Source organism: Typopeltis vanoorti, chromosome 3 (genome assembly GCF_054136105.1).
Source record: "Typopeltis vanoorti isolate ZY-2024b chromosome 3, IOZ_Tvanoo_1.0, whole genome shotgun sequence".
Taxonomy (NCBI): Eukaryota; Metazoa; Arthropoda; class Arachnida; order Uropygi; family Thelyphonidae; genus Typopeltis; species Typopeltis vanoorti.
The window spans coordinates 100383791-100406295 of record NC_143551.1 but is presented as its reverse complement, the minus strand read 5'-3'; the positions used below and the strand labels follow the sequence as shown (position 1 = coordinate 100406295).

Here is a 22505-nt window from a genome sequence, read left to right as displayed (position 1 = left end):
AGGTTATCACATCCTTATCTTTGCCTGTTATTTTCTTCAGGATAGTCGTTATCCTGTGTGTGTGTGTGTGTGTGTGTAACACATGCAGTAATCTAACATTTATCTGACCTCCAAAACAGTGATCCTTCAAAGGTTTGAGCCTTAAGTCTGACTCCTGAAACTGAACTTTCCTGCAATACAGCACTGCTCCTGTGATGTCAGCTGAATTTAATCCTGTTTTTGTTTTTTTCTCTCTTAACACTAGAAAACTAGAAATTTTGTTTGAAAAATAGCCCTAAAATGCGATCTGTTAATCTTGTTCCATAACATCATAAATAATACAATACGAATTAATGAAAGAAATATTTATTTAAAAACAAAATGTCAACATACTAGATGAATTAACGAAAGAAATATTTATTTAAAAACAAAATGTCAACATACTAGATGAATTAACGAAAGAAATATTTATTTAAAAACAAAATGTCAACATACAAGACGAATTAACGAAAGAAATATTTATTTAAAAACAAAATGTCAACATACAAGACGAATTAACGAAAGAAATATTTATTTAAAAACAAAATGTCAAAATACAAGACGAATTAACGAAAGAAATATTTATTTAAAAACAAAATGTCAAAATACAAGACGAATTAACGAAAGAAATATTTATTTAAAAACAAAATGTCAAAATACAAGACGAATTAACGAAAGAAATATTTATTTAAAAACAAAATGTCAAAATACAAGACGAATTAACGAAAGAAATATTTATTTAAAAACAAAATGTCAACATACAAGACGAATTAACGAAAGAAATATTTATTTAAAAACAAAATGTCAAAATACAAGACGAATTAACGAAAGAAATATTTATTTAAAAACAAAATGTCAAAATACAAGACGAATTAACGAAAGAAATATTTATTTAAAAACAAAATGTCAAAATCCTTTAAATTCTTCATCATCTTTTGAGTCATCAAACATTCATTTATAAATTCATCTGTAGGGATTGCGTCATCAGTGTAGCAGTTGTCGTCATCATCTTTATGCTCTCCAATTTGTTGTGCGTCATCCTCGCTTTCGTATATGACGTGATCTTCGGATCCATCCATTGAATCACTTCTTCCACATTTAAGAAATGAGCGTTGAATCATTTCAGATGGCATCGAATCCTAAGCTTCTTTAACCCAGCTGGTAACTAGGGTGATCTCAGGCTTCTGAAAATTCCCATCCTTTGTCATCTTCACCAAACCAGATGACATCCATTCTCTCCATTTTTCACGTAAGTGATCTTTAAATGGCTTATTCAAGCTGACATCAAGCGGCTGCAAAGCAGAAGTTAGACCACCCGGTATGACTGCTAGGTCTGTACATAGCTCACATGCTTTCTCTTTGCTTTCCTCTGTTAAATGTACCCGGAACATGTCCCAGACTAGCATGCTTTGTTGACGTAACAAGCTACCTGGACGTATGTTCCATACTTGATCCAGCCACAATTGTACACCTTCTTCATCCATCCAAGCTTTCTGATCGGTGCGAACAATTACACCTGGCGGAAATTTCATATGCTTCAGAATTTTCTTCCTTTTAAATATCACTGTTGGCTTTAATTTGGTTCCGTCTGCCATGCATGCTAGAACAACAGTAAAATGTGTTTTTTCATGTCCCGTTGTTTTTATGAAGACACCCTTTTCACCAACTGAGTTTACTGTTCGATTCCCAGGCATATCAAAGTACATAGGCATCTCATCCATATTGCCAATTTGGGAAAGTTCATATCCGTGACACTTCAGTAATTTTATGATAAATTTATGGAAGGACTGCACTTTTTCTTCAAGCTGCATTGGTAACTTCTTCATTACGACACCGAACAATTTTTGTTCGGTGTCGTAACGTTAATGCTTTGCGTTCCATAAATCTGTTGCACCACCCAGGCGAAGCAAGAAAAGATGAAATACCTGGTGTGTCCTTGAATTTACCATTCTTGAGTTGTAGAGCTCGAAAGCGAATTGCATTTCTTGTTACTATAATGCCATCTTGTCATTGTGTCAAAATTCATTCATTTAGCTCTTCTTCGAGTTCTGGAAAGGATGCTTCATCTCCACGACGGGCATGTTTCTTTTTGGGGATTTTTTCAAGACTGTCTTTTTGCTTACGCCAAAGTCTAATATTACTCTCTGCTACACCAAATTCTCTCATAGCAACACTGTTATTATGTTCTTCTGCAAACTGCACGACATGCAATTTAAATCCTGCTTCAAAAGATGAACGTTTACGTTTCTGTTGACTCATTTTCAGGCTAGGTTTGTTTAACGAATAATATTTAAAATGAACTGTGGTTAAACCGATATACCTAACTGTGCTCTGTCATTTGGCGACGGGGAGCGCATGCGCAGATACGATGCGCACTCATTCGCCGAATGCGAGTGGGTCAAGTAGATTTGGTTGCATAGGCATTAGGTAGTATATATTGTGTGTGCAAGTCTAATAAGATGTTATATTTTTTTAGGATCCACATATAATGCGAACCCATAACTTTAAGTAGTATTTTTTACCATAAATTTTTTGCATTATACACGATAATATAAGGTAATCTTAATTTATATATGATAACTCTTGTTGGCAGTTATATGGCTATACAATATTGATGCTCATTCTTATTTTCATGAATTTATCATTTTGCAGTGAAGATTGTTGTTTGCTTCTAGTTGGCCAAGAAATATTGATGTTTTCATAGTTAAGAATTTATGGAGACACAGCACACGTGTTAAAATAATTACTTTACTTAATATTAGGAAAGTAACATTCGACGTTTTCAACCTCTGTATTCAGGTCATCACCAGGAAAATACATATGTATAAGCTACATGCTACTGCACTTTACAAAGGTAAAATGAATCTAACTGCTTATTAATCTTTTACTTAGCTCCTGCGGAAAAACTAAATTAATAATATCAGATTAAATAAAAAAAAAACCGCTGATAAATATAAAAATAAATTAAAAAATAAACACATAAAATATTTTTAAAAGATAAATAAATTATAAATAGAACTACATTAAACATTTCTAAAGGCCTCTCGTATCGAGATTTTCTTCTGGGCTTGTTCCATCATTTTTGTTCAGGTTTGGATAGTGTTTTAGCATTTCACAGGCTTCTTTGAATTTTCTCTCAAACTAGGTTTTGGTGTGGTGTAAGGATTTGGTGCCTTTCCAGTCAATTCTATGGTATTATTTGGAGTGCATGGTCTGATAGGCCTGTTTTACCATAATGGAGATATTTAATGTGTCATTTGTGTTCATCTTTTCTGATTGGGATCATGCGTCCTGTTTCCCCTGTGTAGGGTAAGGAAAATCCATTTAGATGGCATTCTATAGAAAAAGTGATGAATTTATTTAAGGTGCCATACTTTTTTCTAACCAACAATGTTATGATTTTTTACCATTATATTACCCATTTAATGTTATATTTGAAGTTTATCATACAACTACATATCTATAATATTGCTGGCCTGGTTGGCCGAGTGGTTAGTATATTCACTCTCCAGCCAAAAGGCTGGGGTTTGAATCCTGCTGTGTGCAGATGTTTGTGATTATCTGTGAAAATACTAGTGGTGGTGGGCAGTAGATGGTGTTGGTGTAGATGATGGTAGTTGGCGGATTTGAATTGTGGAGATGGAGAGTTGTAGAATAGGTGCCCCTCCCTCGATGAATCTTTGGACTCCTTGGAGGTGTCATGTAATAATAATAAAAAGAGTGATAACACTTTAAGACTTGGTGCTATTGAATGTAACTTTCTTCTCGCTTGCCTACGCTGCAGTTTTAAAGAGTTCTTTGATAGCCGTTACTTCTAATTCTAATGGTCCACAGCAGGAACCTTGTGGACAGCCTCATTTGCTTCTTTTGTTCGTGATATTAAAAACCAGCAGTGGTTTAACGTCACAGTTGCTCTTCTTCCTGTAAAATAATTTTTTGTAAAGTAGAGTAGGTTTTTTTGGACATTTGAAATCTCTTAATTGATTGATTATGGTGCCACCACATAGCATCAAACTCCTTGTACATCGAGTGAGATCAGTAGATAATGTTTTTTTTGTAGACTGCTATAGACTGCCTTCTGTGAACTCTTTAATCTCCATAGTTGCATCTACTGTGCATATTGAGTATTGCTCTTGAGTAGAAAGTGCATTATTTGGTTTATTAGAAGTTTTTCTAGTACCTTACCAGCAACATTTATGAGACTGAACTGGTCTGGTTTTCCCTTTCAGTCATTTCCGATTGTAAGTGACTTTGTAGGCATTGCCCACAAAGTATTCCTGGTGAGATTTTTACAGGATAGTTCACCATTGCTTTCTCCAACCCCCCCAATTTTATCTGGGCTCGCGACCAGTATATGGGCGATATGTATTCATGACTGTAATCCATGTTATGTTCATGGGACCAGTTTGCCTGTTCTGGGAGACAAAAAACCAGAGTTTCCGAGTGAAAAAACTCCCTCCCTCCATATGAGACCAGCTAATTCGCCTTTTAGTCGAAAAAGACCAGATAAGGGTTCCTCATGGGAATCAAACCCAGTTAATTCTGACCAAAGGGCTTAGTCTATAGTGACTGAGCTATGGAGACTTTTATGAGACTGATTGGCCTGTATTTGCTAATTTCATCAGATGTTTCTTTTCCTGGTTTGATTATGGCTATAATTTAGAGAGTTTCCATAATAAAGGAAATCGCCCCTTTTTAGGCATTCATTGTAAACTGTTATGAATTCGGGAAATTCGACAAATGCTCTTAGGAGTATATTACTGGTTATTCCATGCTCTCCAGGAGTTTTTCTTGGATCCACTGATCTTAATATTGACTCAATTTCATTAGTAGTAAATAAATCATCGTTAGGAGTGTCTGTCTGTTTCCAATTTTTGTAAGGTTTGTGGATTTCTTCATCTGTTGATTCGTTGTCATCAGGAGTAAACTTGTTTACCATAATAGCTGCAGTTTCTAAGTTTTTAGTGTAAGAGCAGTCTCTTTTGTTAATAGTTGATAATATAGGTGGTGCCTTATTCTTGCTTGCTGCTAATTTATATATAGTTTCAAGAATTTGATAGTTGAAATAGTACATTTAAGGATTCTGTTTTTGCATTTGTAATTTTGGACTGATAGGTATATTTGGCTTTATAGTAGTTCTCTCTTCTGAGTGTGTTTACACATTTTCTTAGGACTGTTAGTTCATGATGGTGGAACTTATTGCAGTTGAAGCATCTCAGAATGCTTATGTAGTCTGTGTAACGGCAAATTTTCCACAGCTATGTGTGTACAGATATGGTTACCTGGGTTCCAAGGAGATTGAGAGACATTTAAAAAGATTCAGTGGCAAGTAACCAAGATGATAACTGGGCTTTGGAATTGTGAATATGAGGACAGATTAAGGGAATATACCATATTTACTTAAATGTAACTTGCATGTATTTCCTCAAAATTAAAGTTAAAAAATCATGGTGTATATAGGGTGGTGAAAATTAAAGTAACCATGGATCACCGGGTGGTGCTCCACAAGGAGCACCACCCGGTGATCCAAATGCTGGGAAATTGTGCAGGAATATATTGTGCATCATGAGGAAGCAATTTCTGGAAAAAAAAAAAAAAAAAGTTCCAAAATTCACCACCAAAGAGCTGTATGATATACTGAATGTAGATGTAGTAATTTTTATATGTATGTAAGGAGAAAAGCGAAGCAAGTATAAATAACACATTTTTATTTATTTCTATTATGCATTCATGCTATACTGTTCAAAGTATTACCTTTCCAGGTATACCACAAACTGCATCCTTTGCGCAGTGTGCAACGGCAGAATGCAGCAGGTCAAGACTGATGTTGCACATATGCTGTCTTTCAGTGCAGGCATGTTATCAGGATGATCTCAACAAAACCCTCTCTTTGAGAAATCCCCAGAGCCAGAAGTCACAGGAGGTCAGATCAGGTGACCAAGGAACCATGCAGTGGGAAACATGTGACTAATCACTCTGGCTTCGTTCAAGAACCTCCTGTACTGATTGACTGATGTATGGAGGAGCCCCCCCATCCTGCATGAAAGTGACTGAATCCATGCAAATGACTGCCGCAGCTGTGGCACAACAAAATTGTTTATCATATAAGGTCACAGCACCTGACTGGCAAATGTTTTCAAAGAAGAATGGTCTAGTGATAAACGAAGTTGTAAACCCACATCAGACATTAACTTTGGGTGGATGCAAAGGAATTTGTTGGACTGCTATGTGGGTTTTGCATAGCCCATATCTGGATATCCGTTCAGGTGAAAGTGAGCCTCATCTTCCCACAACATGATTCACGGCCACACAGCATCTTGCTCCACCTGAGCAAAGAATGTTATAGCGAATGTTAGTTGACTTTCAAGGTCCTGCGGGTGCAACTCCTGTGTCAGGGTTACCCTGAATGTACATTACACAGTTGTGTAATATACATCCATGTGTCTTGATACAGCACGTGCACTGCAGGAACCAATGCTGTTATTCATGGCCTGCTCCACAATGTGGCAGTAGCAACGTCATTCACTTGTTGTGAACTGATTGGTTTGCAATCTCTGCCAGGTATAATCCCTAACATTCCCTTTTCTTCAAAATGACTTGTCATTTATCGCAGATCACAAGGAGATAGTGGACATAATTTCTGTGATGAAATTGTCAGAGTGCAGCAATAGCATTGCAATTGTTTAGGTTATACAACTTCACAAGCAAAGCATGTTGGGGCAAGCAAGGTTAGTGCTATCACTGAGGACTGTATTAACAACCAAAATGAAGGGAAAAATCCTGTGTCCATCTTTTACACCCTCCTGAGTTGCATGATATGCAAATTCTATGCATTTAGTATTTACAATGCTCTGGTGGTGAATTTTGTAACTTCCATATGACACACAATATATATTCCTGCAAAGTTTCACAGCATTTGGATCTTTTGGAACTGGAAGCATTTGGAACTGGAAATTTGGACAAATGAAAATTTGTCCAAATTTCCAGTCTATTCAAATCATTTTGTAAGTGCTGAATATCAGTAGCATCCCTGATTGCCCTTCCTATCTATTGGATGGCACTTCACAAAGCCTTAAACAGGAATACTTTAATTGTGATCACCCTGTATTTATGTATACATGCAAGTATATAACAGAAGCATTGTAAATTAAGACACATGGATTTGCCTTACCCAATTATTTGGAAAATTCTACATTAGATTCTGCATTTCTACCTATTCCAGATAACCCTGACACAAGAGTTATGCCTGCAGGACTTTGAAATTCGACTAACATTCGCTTTAACTCCTTGCTCGAGTGGAGTTGGATGCTATGTGGCTGTGGTTGATTTTGGAAATAAAGATACTCTCTGGAAACAAAGGTATGACACTGCACCATGCAATATAGTGAAATGCAGTTGCAGTGTTTCTTTTTTCCAGTATTTAAACCATATGTGATAGTAGAGGAGTATTATAGGTTTGATAACTGTTATTGCAGTTAGAACTATAAAATCGAAATAAATTTTAAAACAGAATATATTATTATCTGAGACCTCCAGGGAGTCAAGGACTCAAGGGAGGCTATAAATCACCCAAACCAGCTGTCATACGTTCCCTTAAATTCATTCACACTAGATGCACTCACTGGCCCCCTAAAGGCAAACTATTCCACTCACTCACTCACTGTGGAGAAACTACAATGCCTCTGTGGGAGAAAAACCTAGCTCTTACCCCTTTCTTGACTGTGAACAAATTTAACTTCTGTGGATGCCCCTGTGTTCTCTCCCTCACCTGAAATATAATGAAAAATTTCATTAGACAATATCCTATAATATCCATTTCAAAAGTTTATAGACCTCTATTATAACACCAACACCCCTCTTTCTCCTGTTAACCAGAGTCTTTAATCCACTGTACTTGCAATCTATCCTCATAATCTAAATCTCATAATCTGGATATAATCTTTGTAACTCTTCTTTGCATCCTTTCCACAGCTTCTTTATCCTGTTGGAATCCAGGAGACAAAATCTGCATATAGTAATCCAGGTGCAGTCTTATCAAAGCCTTATAAAGAGGCAAAATGAATTCCTTATGTATAGATGTCCAGGTTTGCCTCATCATCACAATATCTTCTGAGTTGCATTTGCAACTTTGGTTATGTGACCTCTGAACTTCAAATTCCTATCCACCTATATGCCAAGATCCCTTGCCTACTCAGTTTCTTGTAGCATAACCTCACTAATATATGTCACTGGAAATCTCATCATACCAAAGTGCATAACTTTATGCTTACTAATATTAAATTGACAGCCATTTTCATTTGTCCAAATTTCCAGTCTATTCAAATCATTCTGTAAGTGCTGAATATCAGTAGCATCCCTGATTGCCCTTCCTATCTTCACATCATTAGCAAACAATTGCACATACGACGTTAAATCCTTCCTGATGTCATTAATATATAGATTGAACAATAATGGCCCATGGACTAAACTCTGAAGTACACCACTGGTCACCTTAAATCTGGCAGATTCATACCCACTGTACACCACTTTTTGATATCTATCTGCCATCTCAAGAGTTTATATTCCAATCCCATATTCTCCAGTTTACGCAACAGCCTTTTGTGTGGTATCCTATCAAATGCCTTAGAAAAATCCAACATTATCATAGTGTATCCATTCCCGTTATCCAACTCAGCCGTAACATTGTTATAAAATTTTTATATACATGGTTTTAAGGAAATCTATGTATACTAGCTGAGACTGCTGCTTCGCTGAAGTGAACTTATACTGCCAGCAGTTCGCTTCAGGGTATTTACTTGAGTATTTGGTGCTGGTGCTTTCATCATGGTATAGAATTGTGAGCATTATAACACTTCTTTGTAAACAACAGAAGTTTCATCATCCTTGACAAAAATAATTAAATACTCAGGACTGCTAACTCAAGAACATGCTACATATAACTGCCCATGTCCGAAATATTCACCTCTTAAATCTAAATCTGCATATCTAAGGGTTTGTCCTTGGGCTTTATTAATCGTCATTGCAAAGCAAACTTTTATTGGAAATTGTAATTATCTGAATGCAGAAGGATAGTCTGAAGGAATGAGGGGTATCTGAGGAATGAAGACAATTTCTCCAGTACCAGGACCTTTAAATATCACAGCTTCTGTCATATTCGGTTTCAACAGTTTTACTCGAAGCCTAGTTCCATTGCAAAGATTTGGCGGAGGAGGTGCAGATTTTGGATTAACATAATAGGAACACCCATTTTCAATTTAATTTCATGACCAGACAGACCAGGTGGATTAAGCAAATTTAAAAATTCTATGGGAAAATGAACTGCATCATCTATGTCCACAGGAGTATCTACTGATTTGTAAACACTAACAGATCCATTAACCCTATTAAAAACCCATTAATTCATTATTGAAATCATTTCGAGGTGCAAGGATCTCTCTCTCCCTGAATCAACATAGTGACTTTTCTGTTATGTTAGATGGGTAGACTACAACAGTAGTTCGTCTGCAGTTCGGACAGTTTTCCAAATATTAAAGTGTGTTAATATAATTTTTTCATCTCTTTGCTGTTCTTCACCATTGCCAATTTTTAACACTTTTGCAGAGAAGGAATGTGCATATATGCAATAGAGTCTCCATGTAGGTGAACACTCATATTGGTTTTGAGTGAAAACTCTTTATCATGCCATAGTGATGATTTCTTAAGGCAGGCATTCATTTCACCCACCATGATTCCATGGGATACGACAGGCAGTGTTTGTCGAAAATCACTGGCAAATAAAACAGTTATTCCACCCATTCTTCGATTGTCTGATCTGATATTATCATTATTATTACGTGACACCTCCAGGGAGTCCAAAGACTCATCAAAGACAAGGGAGGACATCTACTCTTCAACTCTGTCTCCACCACTCAATCCACCAACTATACAACAAACCGTAGCTACCATCTACTGCCCACCACCAGTAATATTTTCACAGACAATCATAAACATCGCATATAAAAAATCACACAAAAAAACCTAACACGTTGAAAAATTAAGGATACGTTCCATACTTTTCTAAAACTGCATAAAAAAAGTTTATCAAAATTCAGGAAAATAAGAATGCCTGATTTTGTTTTAAAGCTTTATTCGTTTAATTTTATTGAAAAGTATTTTTTTTTTTACATTTTGTCATCAGAATTATCGTTGCTATTAGACAATATTCGCCAATGTTTGCAAACTGGTGCAAAATCACTTTCATCACCAGAAGAGATAGTCAGCACATCAGATCTGTATGGTAAAGGCAATGGTTCTTCACAAACAGAATTAGCTTCATTCTCTTTCAGTGCTGATTTTTTTTTCTTCTGACAGTGTAATCAGTGATTAAACTTTGTGATGACGATCTTACTAATTTTTTATACATCTTGCGATATCCAGACTTACTGTTCTTCAGCTCACGTTGGAATTTAAAGGCTTGTTCAGAATTTGTGTCATTAACAAGAAATTGATTTTCCAATTTATTGCACAGTAATATCATCATCACTTAAGGCATTATCCACAAGCAATTCATCTACATCTTTCTGGCTAAATGTATCAAAACTTCTCCACCAATTTCCTTTGCCAAAGTAATGATTTCAGCTGATAATGTAGATGTTTGCATGATTACACTGTTTGCAACAATCCAGGCCAAGCTGATTTCCAGCAGGCATTTAAAGTTTGTGGTCTTATTTCAGCGATAGTAGATGCAACATGATTTAAGCAGTCCAAAATAGAAATTTTTTTCTAAATGTCAGTTACTATTAATGATTCATTTTCTAGTTTATCCAATATAAACTGAAAAGTGTGCTTAACGTAATATTTTTTAAAAGTAGCAATTATGCCTTGATCTAATGGCTGAAGAATGCTTGGTGTATTGGGTGGAAAAAACACTACCTGCACATTTGGATGTTCTAAATTCGAATGACTTGGTGCATTGTCAACAATTAATAAAACTTTAAAATTGAGAGCTTTTTGCTTCATATATGTTTCCACTTCTGGTACAAAGCAATTATTGAACCATTCAGTAAATATTACTGAATGGTTCAATAATTGTTGATACCCAGTTGTTACCCAGGCCTTTGTATTAGCCATCCAATGTACTGGCAGCTGTTTTAGATCTTTGCCTTTTAGAGCACGTGGTCTTAGAAATCGATCTACTAGAAGGGGTTTCAACATTCAATTTCCTGATGCATTGCTAAAAAGTACAACGTTACTTGATCTTTGCTTGCTTTAAACCCACTTCCTTTTTTCTCAGATTTTGCAATGTACGTTTGACTAGGCATTTTCTTCCAAAACGTCAGCATTAAACACTTGATCGGGACAATATCCACCATCTTCAATAATTTTGGCTAACTTCTCTTGAAAAATTTTGGCTGCTTCTTCATCTGCTGCTGCAACTTCATCTATGAAGTGCATTCCTTTTTAAAAACCCAGTTATCCAACCTTTGCTAGCCGAAAATTCTCTATCAGCCTAGGAAGCAAAAGTAGTCTGCTGCAACTGAGTCATCTGTTCATAAAAACCGAAGAGTTTTCGTTTAATTAAATAACCACTTATAGGAATTCTTCTTTGAGTTAATTCTTCAATCCAAATTACAAGCGCTCGTTCCATTTTTTTTCTAATAAAGCATCTCTTAAGTACGATGATAATTTGGCACTTAGTTTTGTGGCAGAAATAACAGATTTTCTTAAATGCGACTTCATTCTTTTTAATTGCTCTTGTGTGTGTGTGTGTGTGTGTGTGTGTATACACACACACACACACACACACACACACACACACACACACGCGAGGGTGGTCTGAAAAGTTCTTGGCCTTGACCATAAATGGCAACACTATTGGGACGATTTTTTTTTCTAAGTTAGTACATCTGTAATACGTCCATGTGAAATTGCAAGTCATTCTATCAAGTAGTTTATTTTATACAACTATCTAAAGCAAAAGTGTTGTCTATATCATTTGAAATGGATAAAATTGAGTACAGTGCAGTTATAAAATCCTTTGTAAAAGGATTTTAAAAGGACCACCAGAAATCATTGATCAAGTGCACGATATGGTATTGGATGACTGGTGAGTCAAAGTGCGTGAAATTGCTGAGACTATCGGCATTTCAAAAGAACATGTAGGATATATTTTGCATGTAGAATTGCAGACGAAAAAGCTTCGCACAAGATGGGTACTGTGCTTAATCACAGCAGATCAAAAACGCACTCGCATGAAAATCTCTGAACAGTGCTTGAAGCATTTTAACAAGAATAAAATTGATTTTGTGCGTCGATTTATTACTATGGATGAGACTTGGATTCACAAATGTGAACACAAATGGAAAATGAACACAAAACAGTGTGTTCACATTCCATGTATAGTGGAATGTGAACACACTGTTTTGTTTGGAGATTAGAAATGCCATGCACTTGGTACCCAAGGCAGCATAGTAGCAGTATGCATTTTTCACATATAATTTATAGGAACAGCTCGTATGACCATTGTAATGGATGTTGTAGCCATGTTTACCACAGATGGAGCACACAAACAAAAAATGAGATATAACTCTCAAATTAAAATATCAATCATATCAAATGCTGTTTTGACTGCTGCTACTTGGATTCACCATTACACACCAGAATCCAAACAGCAGTCAAAACAGTGGACAGAAGCCGGTTGTTCAGTGCCAGTAAAGACAAAATCAGTTCCATCAGCATGAAAGGTCAATAGCATTGGTGTTTTGGGATGCTAAAGTTTATTAATTATCTTGAAAAGGGTAAACAATACCCAGGGAATATTATTCTGATCTTTTAACCAGACTAGTTTATGGGCACTCTTCTCCTTCGTTTTCAACAATTAAGAAATGGGCTGCCAAGTTTAAACATAGCCATACCAGCCTTGAAGATGATCCACATGAAGGACGTCCAAAAAGTGTAACACCACCAGAAATCATTGATCGAGTGCACGATATGGTATTGGATGACTGGCAAATCAAAGTGCGTGAAATTGCTGAGACTATCGGCATTTCAAAAGAACGTGTAGATATAAAGACGAAAAAATTCGTTAGAAAAGGCCCAGTTTGTAGAAGAAAAAAATCGCCTTTCATCATCAGGACAATGCACCTGCCCACAAAGGTGTTTTGGCAATGGGAAAATTAAGGGATCTGCACTATGAATTATTGGAACATCCATCCTATTCCCCAGATTTGGCTTCCTCTGACTTCTATCTCTTCCCAAAACACTGACCAGTGAGGAAAACTCTTCCTCACTGGTCAGTGTTTTTCTTCTAATAAAGAGGTGATTGCAGCTGTAGAGGGGTATTTTGCAAATCTTACTGAGAACCACTACAGGTATGGAATAATGGCACTGGAATAAATGTATTAGTCTTAAGGAAGGTTATGTTGAAAAATAAAAATATAATTTTGAAATTATAAATCTATTTTTTCATTGTTAGGCCGAGAACTTTTCAGACCACCCTCATATTATTATTATTATCTGAGACCTCCAGGGAGTCAAGGACTCATCGAGAGAGGCTGTAAATTACCCAACCCAGGTATCATACCCTCCCTTAAATTCGTTTACTCTAGATGCACTCACTACCCCTAAAGGCAAATTATTCCACTCACTCACTGCTCTCTGGAAAAAAATCCTAGCTCTTACTCCTTTCTTGACTAAGAACAACCTTAACTTCCATGGATGCCCTGTGTTCTCTCCCTGCCTTCCATATAACGAAAAATTTCATCATTTGAAATGCTAACACCCATTCAAAAGTTTATAGATCTCTACCATATCACCTCCTCTTTCTCCTGTTAACCAGTCTGCAATCACATACTCGCAATCTGTCCTCATAATCTAAATCCCATAATCCGGATATAATCTTTGTAACTCTTCTTTGCACCCTTTTCACAGCTTCTTTATCCCCTCGGAATCTGGGAGACCAAATCTGCGCCCAGTAATCCAGGTGTGGTCTTATCAAAGCCTTATAAAGAGGCAAAATCACTTCCTTATCCTTACATGTTGGAGTTTGCTTCATCATAGCAATTAATGTCTGAGTTGTATTTGCAACTTTTACTATGTGACCTTTTGAACTGCAAATTATTATCCACCAAGATCCCTTGCCTCTTCAGTTTCTTGTAGCATAATCCCTCTAATATAATATGCTGCTGTGACTCTAATCACGCCAAAGTGCATACCTTTATACTTACTAACATTAAACTGACAGCCATTTTCATTTGCCCAGAATTCCAGTTTATTCAAATCATTTTGTAATTGTTGAATATCAGTAGCATCCCTGATTGCCCTGCCTATCTTTGCATCATCGGCAAACAATTGCACTGATGATAGACCCTGCTTGATGTCATCAATGTATAGATTGAACAATAATGCCCAAAGACTGAATCCTGAGGTACACCACTGGTTACCTTAAATCTGGCAGATTCACACCCACTATATACCGCTTTTTGATATCTGTTTGTCAACCATCCCCTGATCCAAGTCAATAGATCATATTCCAATCCCATATTCTCCAGTTTATGCAACAGCCTGTCGTGTGGTATCCTATCAAATGCTTTAGAAAAATCCAGCATTATCATAGTGTATCCATTCCCTTTATCCAACTCGACCGTAACATTGTTATAAAATATGAGCAAATTGCTAAAAATGACCTTTCTTTAGTAAACCCATGCTGTTCCCTGCAGAGTATAGAATGCTTGTCTACCCATTTCTGTATGCAAGTTCTTACCAACTTCTCTAAAATCTTCACTACCACCAGAGATACTAATAGGTCAGTAGTTAGACACATCAGTTTCTTCACCTATGCAATGGAACTATCATACATTCCTGTGCAGAGACTGCTGAAGTTATATAAATGTGTGAAAGGCCTAGCCAATTCAGCTGAACATTCCTTTAGCAGACAGGCTCATATATTCCATCTGTCCCTATTGGCAGATTCTTATTCAGATTATCCAAGAGCTCTTCAACTTCATTTTCATGAACCTCTAACTCTTCATCAACGTAGCAGTAGCACTATGCACCATGTTACATACACCTGGTTGATATATCTTAGCAAATATATCAACCCCCTAGTGTGTGTGTGTGTGTGTGTGTGTGTGTGTATATATATATATATATATATATATATATATAAACTATGAAAACAAAATAAATTTTAAAACAGAATATATATATAGTTTTATATAGTTTTAAGTGTGTGTGTACGCGTGCGTGCATACACACGATTTAAATACAATTGATTGGTATCACTTATAGGTGTCTCCAGAGATTGTCTCATTCAAGAACTTTGCAAACATCGGCTATGCAAAATGATAGTGTATTTCAAAGTGACTATCAACAGAGGATCTCTCAGTCTCCACCACCTACAGCTCCTGTGTTGCCTTTATATCCTCTTGACAGTCCACCCTCTTATGATGATGCTGTCAAAAGTAGTCAAGTTAGTAATTTAACATTTTTGCATCATTATTTTTCCAAATTCAGTTGGCTTTTGATAGATATTAATCAAATTTCATTGCTTTTGAATTTGTTGAAAAGCAATGAAATTTGATTCATATCTTCCTTTAATTAGATAAAGAATTTTAGAATTGATGCATCATACTGAATAATGTACATTTTTTCCCCTCTCTTTTTCATTTTCTCTCAGAGACAATATTCATAACAGTACTTCATGGTATAAACAACCCCAGCAGAAAAGATTAATTTATTGAACTTGACTAATATTTCACAGGATTTCTAACCAGTATCTTCAGAACACAAATTATAACTGTGATAAAACACACAACACTCAATTAGATTTTTGTAGAAACATTTCAAATTGTAACTGAAAGGAACTAATGTCCTATCAAGACTCCCTCTAAGGACTGAATGAAAGTGAAATTAATTCAGAGACATTTATGACATTAATGACTAAATGTGGTCTTAGAATGACTATTTCCCATGTCTTTGGCATATTAAAAGCAGCCATACTTGTTGACATTAGGAAAGTGTTTCATAGTTGATGCTGATTCCAAAAATAGTCTCTCACACCAATAACTTCCATGCAATATTGTTATCTTCTTCCATTTAATCCTGTGTGAAGGCATATCCAGACTATGGTGTCATTTCCAATTTACCATACAGATGATTGCAGGTGTAGTTTTTATATTCTTCAAGGTAGATGTTAATTGATCTATCAGTCTGTTGAAAATAGGCCAAGTTGCAGACACAAGGAACTCTATATACTCCTGGATGTGAAAGACGATGAAACTGGTCCTTGAAATAAACAGATGAAAGTTGCTAACCAGATGTGTGATTTGAAACTGGCATAATATTGGTAAAGAACCTTTATTTTTTCAGATGTATCCTTGATAAAATGAATGGGAATGGTTATGCTGAGATCTTGTGGAGATCTCAGCACAACCTTGAAGGTTATAGCCATTGACTAAAGAAGAGTTGCAAAGGTACCTCAGTTCAGTGGTAGGAACTGTCATTCATACAAATATTTTTGGCTCTGTGTAACTGTTTTGAAGATGCCATAAGAATGGTGTGACATCTAATTTAAGTAACTTCCATGTCACACCATCCTTAACTTTTTAACTTTTGTTGTCACAAAACTGTGACAACAAAAGTTAACAGAAATTATATATGTGAGATTTACTCATAGATTTTAAGATGATAATAAATAAAACTTACATTTTGGGCTGTTTGCAAACTGACAGCTTTTGTCAAGAAGATAAGTACATGAAATCTGAACAATACTAGATTTTGCCGAGTTCTTTTGAAATGTATAACGTCAATAATAACAATTTCTTGTGCTTTGTTTTATGTGTAAATTGGAAAACATTCTCTGTCATACAGATATTTCTGATTATTATTGGCATAATAGAGATCTGACAGATTGCATAAATGTATAAGAGGCTTCAAAATGTCATGAAGAATGGGTCCAGAGATTCCTTAAATGTTCTTCAAAAGAGATTGTTTTCCAGATAAGGGATCAAGAGAGAACCAATCCATTTTGTGATGTTCTGAGAAAATTGTGTAGCTAGACTACTTTTATAGTCAATGTCACCTTGGTGTTCTTTTTACAGATCTCAAAACTACTTATTTATCTGATGTAAGTTTTGCTTCATTTACATGAAATCTTGTATACCACAGGAAGGGCTCCAAAAAATCCACTCACCACAAGTGAGTTATTCTAAATGCGTTTAAATTATATTATTTTCTTTGCATAATCTACACTTTTTTAAAAAAATTTTTAAAACATCTCATTCACTGTCGAGTTATTTGATCACAGATGACTGCCAATAAATTTATTGAAGTTTTTTTCTAGAGTTGTAAATAAAACTTCTAGATCCATAATGCTTAATTTGAATATTACAATGTCTACTTTTAAAGAATCACAAAAATACTTGAAATTTAAGTTGCTGGTTTTCTCTAAAAGTCATAATGTAAACCAGTCATCTTCACTTTCTTCTCTCGTTTTTATCTCTTTTAAGGTTCAGAACTTTATTTTTCTTATAAAAGATTACACTGAAATGAACAGCATTGAAAACTCAAACTGCTGTATCTTCTTCCTTGAACAGTTGTCTTGTCACCATTGTTGTAACATAATAATTGATACTTTTTAAACATTTCTCTTTCAATATGAAATACTTTGTACATATCTGCTATCTACTTCCCAAAATTATTCCTCTCATTTTTTCACAGCACTATTATAGTGTTCCTTTCACTCCTTGCATGCTCCATAATGCATCAGACTTAGTTTTCCTTTCAGTCACGAAGCAAATAAGCTGCAATTATGTATTATAGTTACAGTGCTTTAATTCTTCTTCTTCGTCTATGATCTCTTATGCTTTTAAGCGTCGAGATTTTGCCAAAGAGATTTCCATGCTCTCCTGTCCAAGGTTTGTTGTTTTGCTTCTTTCCAGTTAATTCCCTTCTTTTCTAATTTTTCTTTAATTTCCTTTTGCCAACCTTTCCTGGGTCTGCCTATGTTTCTTTTTCCTATTTTCTGGCTTTCGTATACAGTTTTTGCTATTCTTCCTTCTTCCATTCGATTGAGATGTCCAAACCATCTCATTTGGGCTTGTGTTATGAATTGATTCAGAGGTGCAACTTGAAGGCTGTCTCTTATGGTTTGATTTCTTATTTGGTCTAGTCTTGTTTTTTGTGCCACTTTCCTGAGATATTTCATTTCAATTGTTTGTAGTTTATTTGTGTTTCCTGTTGTTAAACACCAAGACTCACAACACTGAACGGTACACTGCCATTTTGGTATTTTGGGTGACTTCTTTCTTATCTAGGAGTGGGCCTTTCATTGCATAGAATAGCTTTGTTCCCCCTCTTATCCTGTTGTTAATTTCTGTGTCTAGTCTACCATCTTCTTGTATATATGATCCCAAGTATTTAAAGGAGTGGACTTGTTCCAGTTGGTGATTCTCTATTTTTATTGTGTGTTTTTGTTGGTTTCTAGATATGATCATTGTTTTAGTTTTATTTATGGTCATATTCCTTTTCTTTGTTTCTTCATGCCAAATGTTGATATTGTACTGCAGATCTTCAGCTGTATTTGCTAGAATCACTACATCATCTGCAAAAGCCATATGTGAAATCCTGGTTTCTTCAGTTTCCTGTATCCTAAGTGGAACTTTTTTGTTTTTGTTTGGCATGCCTTTAAAATTTCATCCATTACTACGATGAAGAGAAGAGGGCTGAGGATACAGCCTTGCCTCACTCCTACATATGTTTCAAATTCTTTTGATCTATTATTACAGGTTCTTACATAATTTCTATTACTTTTGTAGAGGCTTTGTATGGCTGCTATTAAGTTATCTTGTATCTTGTTTTTCTTTAATGTTTGCCATATTAAGTGTCTGAGAACTCGGTCAAAGGGCTTTTCAAAATCTATAAAACACGAATGTAGTTCTTTTCCATATTCCAATGTTTTCTCTGATATTTGTCTAAGACTGAAGATAAGATCCTGTGTGCTTCTATATTTTTGAAAGCCATATTGCATTTCATCCAGCGTGTCCTCTATTTGATTCCTAAGCCTCGCTTCTAAAATGCAGGTATATAATTTTCCTGGAACGCTTAAAAGCGAAATTCCTCTATGGTTTTCACATTTGTGGTTGTCTCCTTTCTTAAATATAGGGATTATTATAGCTACTTCCCAGTCTTTGGGAATAATTTTCTTTTTCCATACAACATTGAATAGGTGTAAAAGAAATTTTATGGCTTTCGTTCCTAAATTCTTTACCATTTCTGGTGTTATTTGGTCATGGCCTGCTGATTTGCCCAGTTTTATTTTATTTATTGCTGCTAACAGTTCATTTGCATGAATTTCTTCACTCTGATCTTCTATTTTGCTTGTGTGTCTTGCTCTTAGGGTTCTATTTTTTCCATGTCCTGCATCTTCCAATAATTCTTGAAAGTACTGTTTCCATCTTTCCATGATGTCTTCGGAATTTGTAACTTTCCATCCTTATTTTTGATAAACTTTATGGGGCATTCTTTCTCTAACCTCATTCTTCTTAAAACATTATAGAAGAGTTTTTGGTTTCCTTTAAAATTTTGTTCTAAAGTCTTCCCAGCATTTTCTTTTCTCTGCTTTCACTAAAGTTTTAACTTTATTTCTTTGGTTGTTGTATAGTTCTCTATCAACCTGCAGCTTTGATGTTATATATCTCTTCCATAATTGCTTTTTCTTTTTAATTTCTTCAGTCCACCAGGGTGTTTTATGCTTCTTCTGTTTATTATTTAATGATACACCACAAATTTCTTTGCTTGTTTCTAGAAGAAGTGTTTTGAACCTGTAGCATAGGTTTTCTACATCTTGGTCTTCATATATCTCTTTTTCTACTTCTTTCATCTTCTCTTCTATTTTACTTTTATACTCAATGGCCGTTTCTTCTTTCTTTAGTTTGTAGTTCTTTATCTTAACATCTATTTCCTTGCTACTTTTTCTACATTTTTCAACTTTTATTTTATGGATTGTTTCCAATACTAATGAGTAGTGGTCACTGCCAATTTCAGGACCTCTGTAGACTCTTGCATTTTTTGTATACTTTCAGTACGATCTGCTTATGATGGCGTAGTCGATTATAGATTTTTCGTTTTTATTGGGCTCTTTCCTGGTAACCTTATGGATTTCTTTATGCTTGAACATAGTATTCGCTATCACTAAATTATTTGTAAGGCAAAGATTTATTATTCTTTCTCCATTATTATTCCAGGTTATTTCTCCTTGTGATCCCAACACTTGTTTCGTTTCTTCATCTACTTGATTCTCTACCCAGCCATTAAGGTCTCCCAGTAGTATGATATGCCCTTGAACTTCTTCAATTGTTTTTTTTTAGTAAGAGTTCGAAGAATTCATCTTTAATTTCTTTATTGGCATTATCGTTTGGGCCATATGCAACAATTACAGTGAATACTTGGTTGTCTGATTTAAAATCTATAGTGATTGTCAACAACCTTTCGTTTATTAGTTGCCATTTAGTAATATATTCTTTGAGATCTGGTTTAATTATGCAAGCTACCTCTTGGGTTTACCCCTGAATAGAAAAGTATATACCCATCTTTCATTTTCTGGCAACCTTGACCTTTCTTTTTTGTTTCTGTGACTGCTAGCAAATCCAATCTTGATTTTTTAAATTCATCAATTAATTCGTTTTCTTTTCCATGTAGACTTTTAATGTACCATGTTCCATATCTCATGTACCTTTTTCCTCGCTTTGTCGTTAACCATTTAGACAGTTCGGCTATCTCTTTGTTATTTCTTTTAATGAGTGAAATTTTAAGGTGTGCAGGGGATTAGCCTTCAGCACCAGAGTCTGGTGGTGGGGCTGCCACCTTCGAGGCCCCCAGACTATGCAGGAAGTGCTATCCTGTTGGTCCGCGGGAGGTATTTTATTTCCCTCCTACCCTTCATAGTAACCTATGACGAGCATTCCCCGATCCGCCACCAGGGGATGCGCCAGATGGGGGTTACAGGTGTCTCCACACGGGACAGTGCTTTAATTGAAACAGTAAATCTTGCATACTCAAAGTGTGCGAGAAAACAAGTACGTTTTTCACATCATGAATATATTTAAATCAAATGTGATAAGTTCCACTAATTAAATTTTCTAATCAAATCAATGCATTCAGTTTAGTTCAATATTAAATATATATGTATATTAGTTATTATTATGAAAATCAAGTGGATATTGAATCCAGCATTATTTCAAAGCAAATACAGAAACTATAAAAGTTTCGTATGAAATTTGACCAGAGAGCTTACGGGAATACATTCGTATCTTTTAGTTGCTGATCGTGTCTCCTATAAAGTCCAGCTGAGGCAACTCATAAATGTCAGCGAGTGTATTCCTGTAAGCTCTCTGGTCAAATTTCATATGAAACTTATGGTTTCTGTATTTGGCATTGAATCAATATCCACTTGATTTTCATAATTTTTGTATCACTGAACTGAAGCCTTTTGACTCTTTATTTTAGTAAATGCATATTAGTTATTTAAAAAAATTCATTGTGCTTTCAATATAATTTCATTAAAGTTGGCATGATCTAATTAAATACTATAGTCCATCTTGTTCTTCGAACACTTTTACACCTTGAGTAGGTGCATAGTTGTAATATAGTATTGTCCTTCACAACATGAATTAGCTTAGTGTAATTAAATATTTTACATAATCAAAATGCTTTTGAGTACTATTATTTAAAAAAAAAAACGCTTGTAAAGACAAGTCCAAGTGCATTGTCAGAAGTGAATCTGGCTCCATATCAAGTGCTATCTACTTTCTTGTTTTTGTGAATTTTACATTCTTTCCTATTAAATTAATATTTATAGATAATTTACATAAATCCCTTCAGTATGAACAATAAACAAAAGAAAAAAAAAACTTAGTTGTGATGAGCTGTAGCATAAAGAATCTATTATTTTGTTTTGCCATTATAACATTTAGTCTTTTTTAAAATATCACCTATTCATATAAAGTAGACCAATACCTTGGACAAATGAAATTATTTTCTGGCTAGTAGATTTAAGCCGTATTTCTAGAGTCCTTCCTCAAGATGTTTTTCAAAAAAGAATGCCATCTTTTGGTGAAAGTAGAAAATTCTGTAGTGTGTGTGAACAACAAGCTTAAAAGCATTTCTAATATTGATTTGTTTTAGATATTGTGCTATATATTTTTAAACTCTTCCAATGTCGAGTAGAGAAAGAGTGCATCTCTAATATATTTTTACAGTTGTTTGAGTTTGGTTTCAACAGAGTAATTTATTTAGTAGACTTTTTGAGTAGCTATTTTGAAATAATCAGTGGAATGGAAGATACCATGCTACAAGAATAATCAAAAATGAACTTGATTATTCTTGTATCATGGTTTTTTAAGGTTGTGATTATTTCCAATTTTTGTTGAGGATGACGAAAAGGGTTGGCATGGATGTATTTTTCCAAATGAGGTGGATTCCTATATATTTCTAATGATATTCCTCTTTGT

At 35.1% G+C, this 22505-nt stretch overlaps 1 protein-coding gene across 1 annotated transcript in view; it reads left to right on the top strand.

Moving 5' to 3' along the window:
* LOC150108422 (uncharacterized) overlaps window positions 1–22505 on the top strand; it is a 96953-nt gene that overhangs the window by 58326 nt on the left and 16122 nt on the right. The window contains exon 6 of the mRNA XM_090390775.1: window positions 15286–15466. Within this exon, the coding sequence (XP_090246901.1) occupies window positions 15286–15466 (181 nt within the window). The remainder of the gene's footprint in view (window positions 1–15285; window positions 15467–22505) is intronic.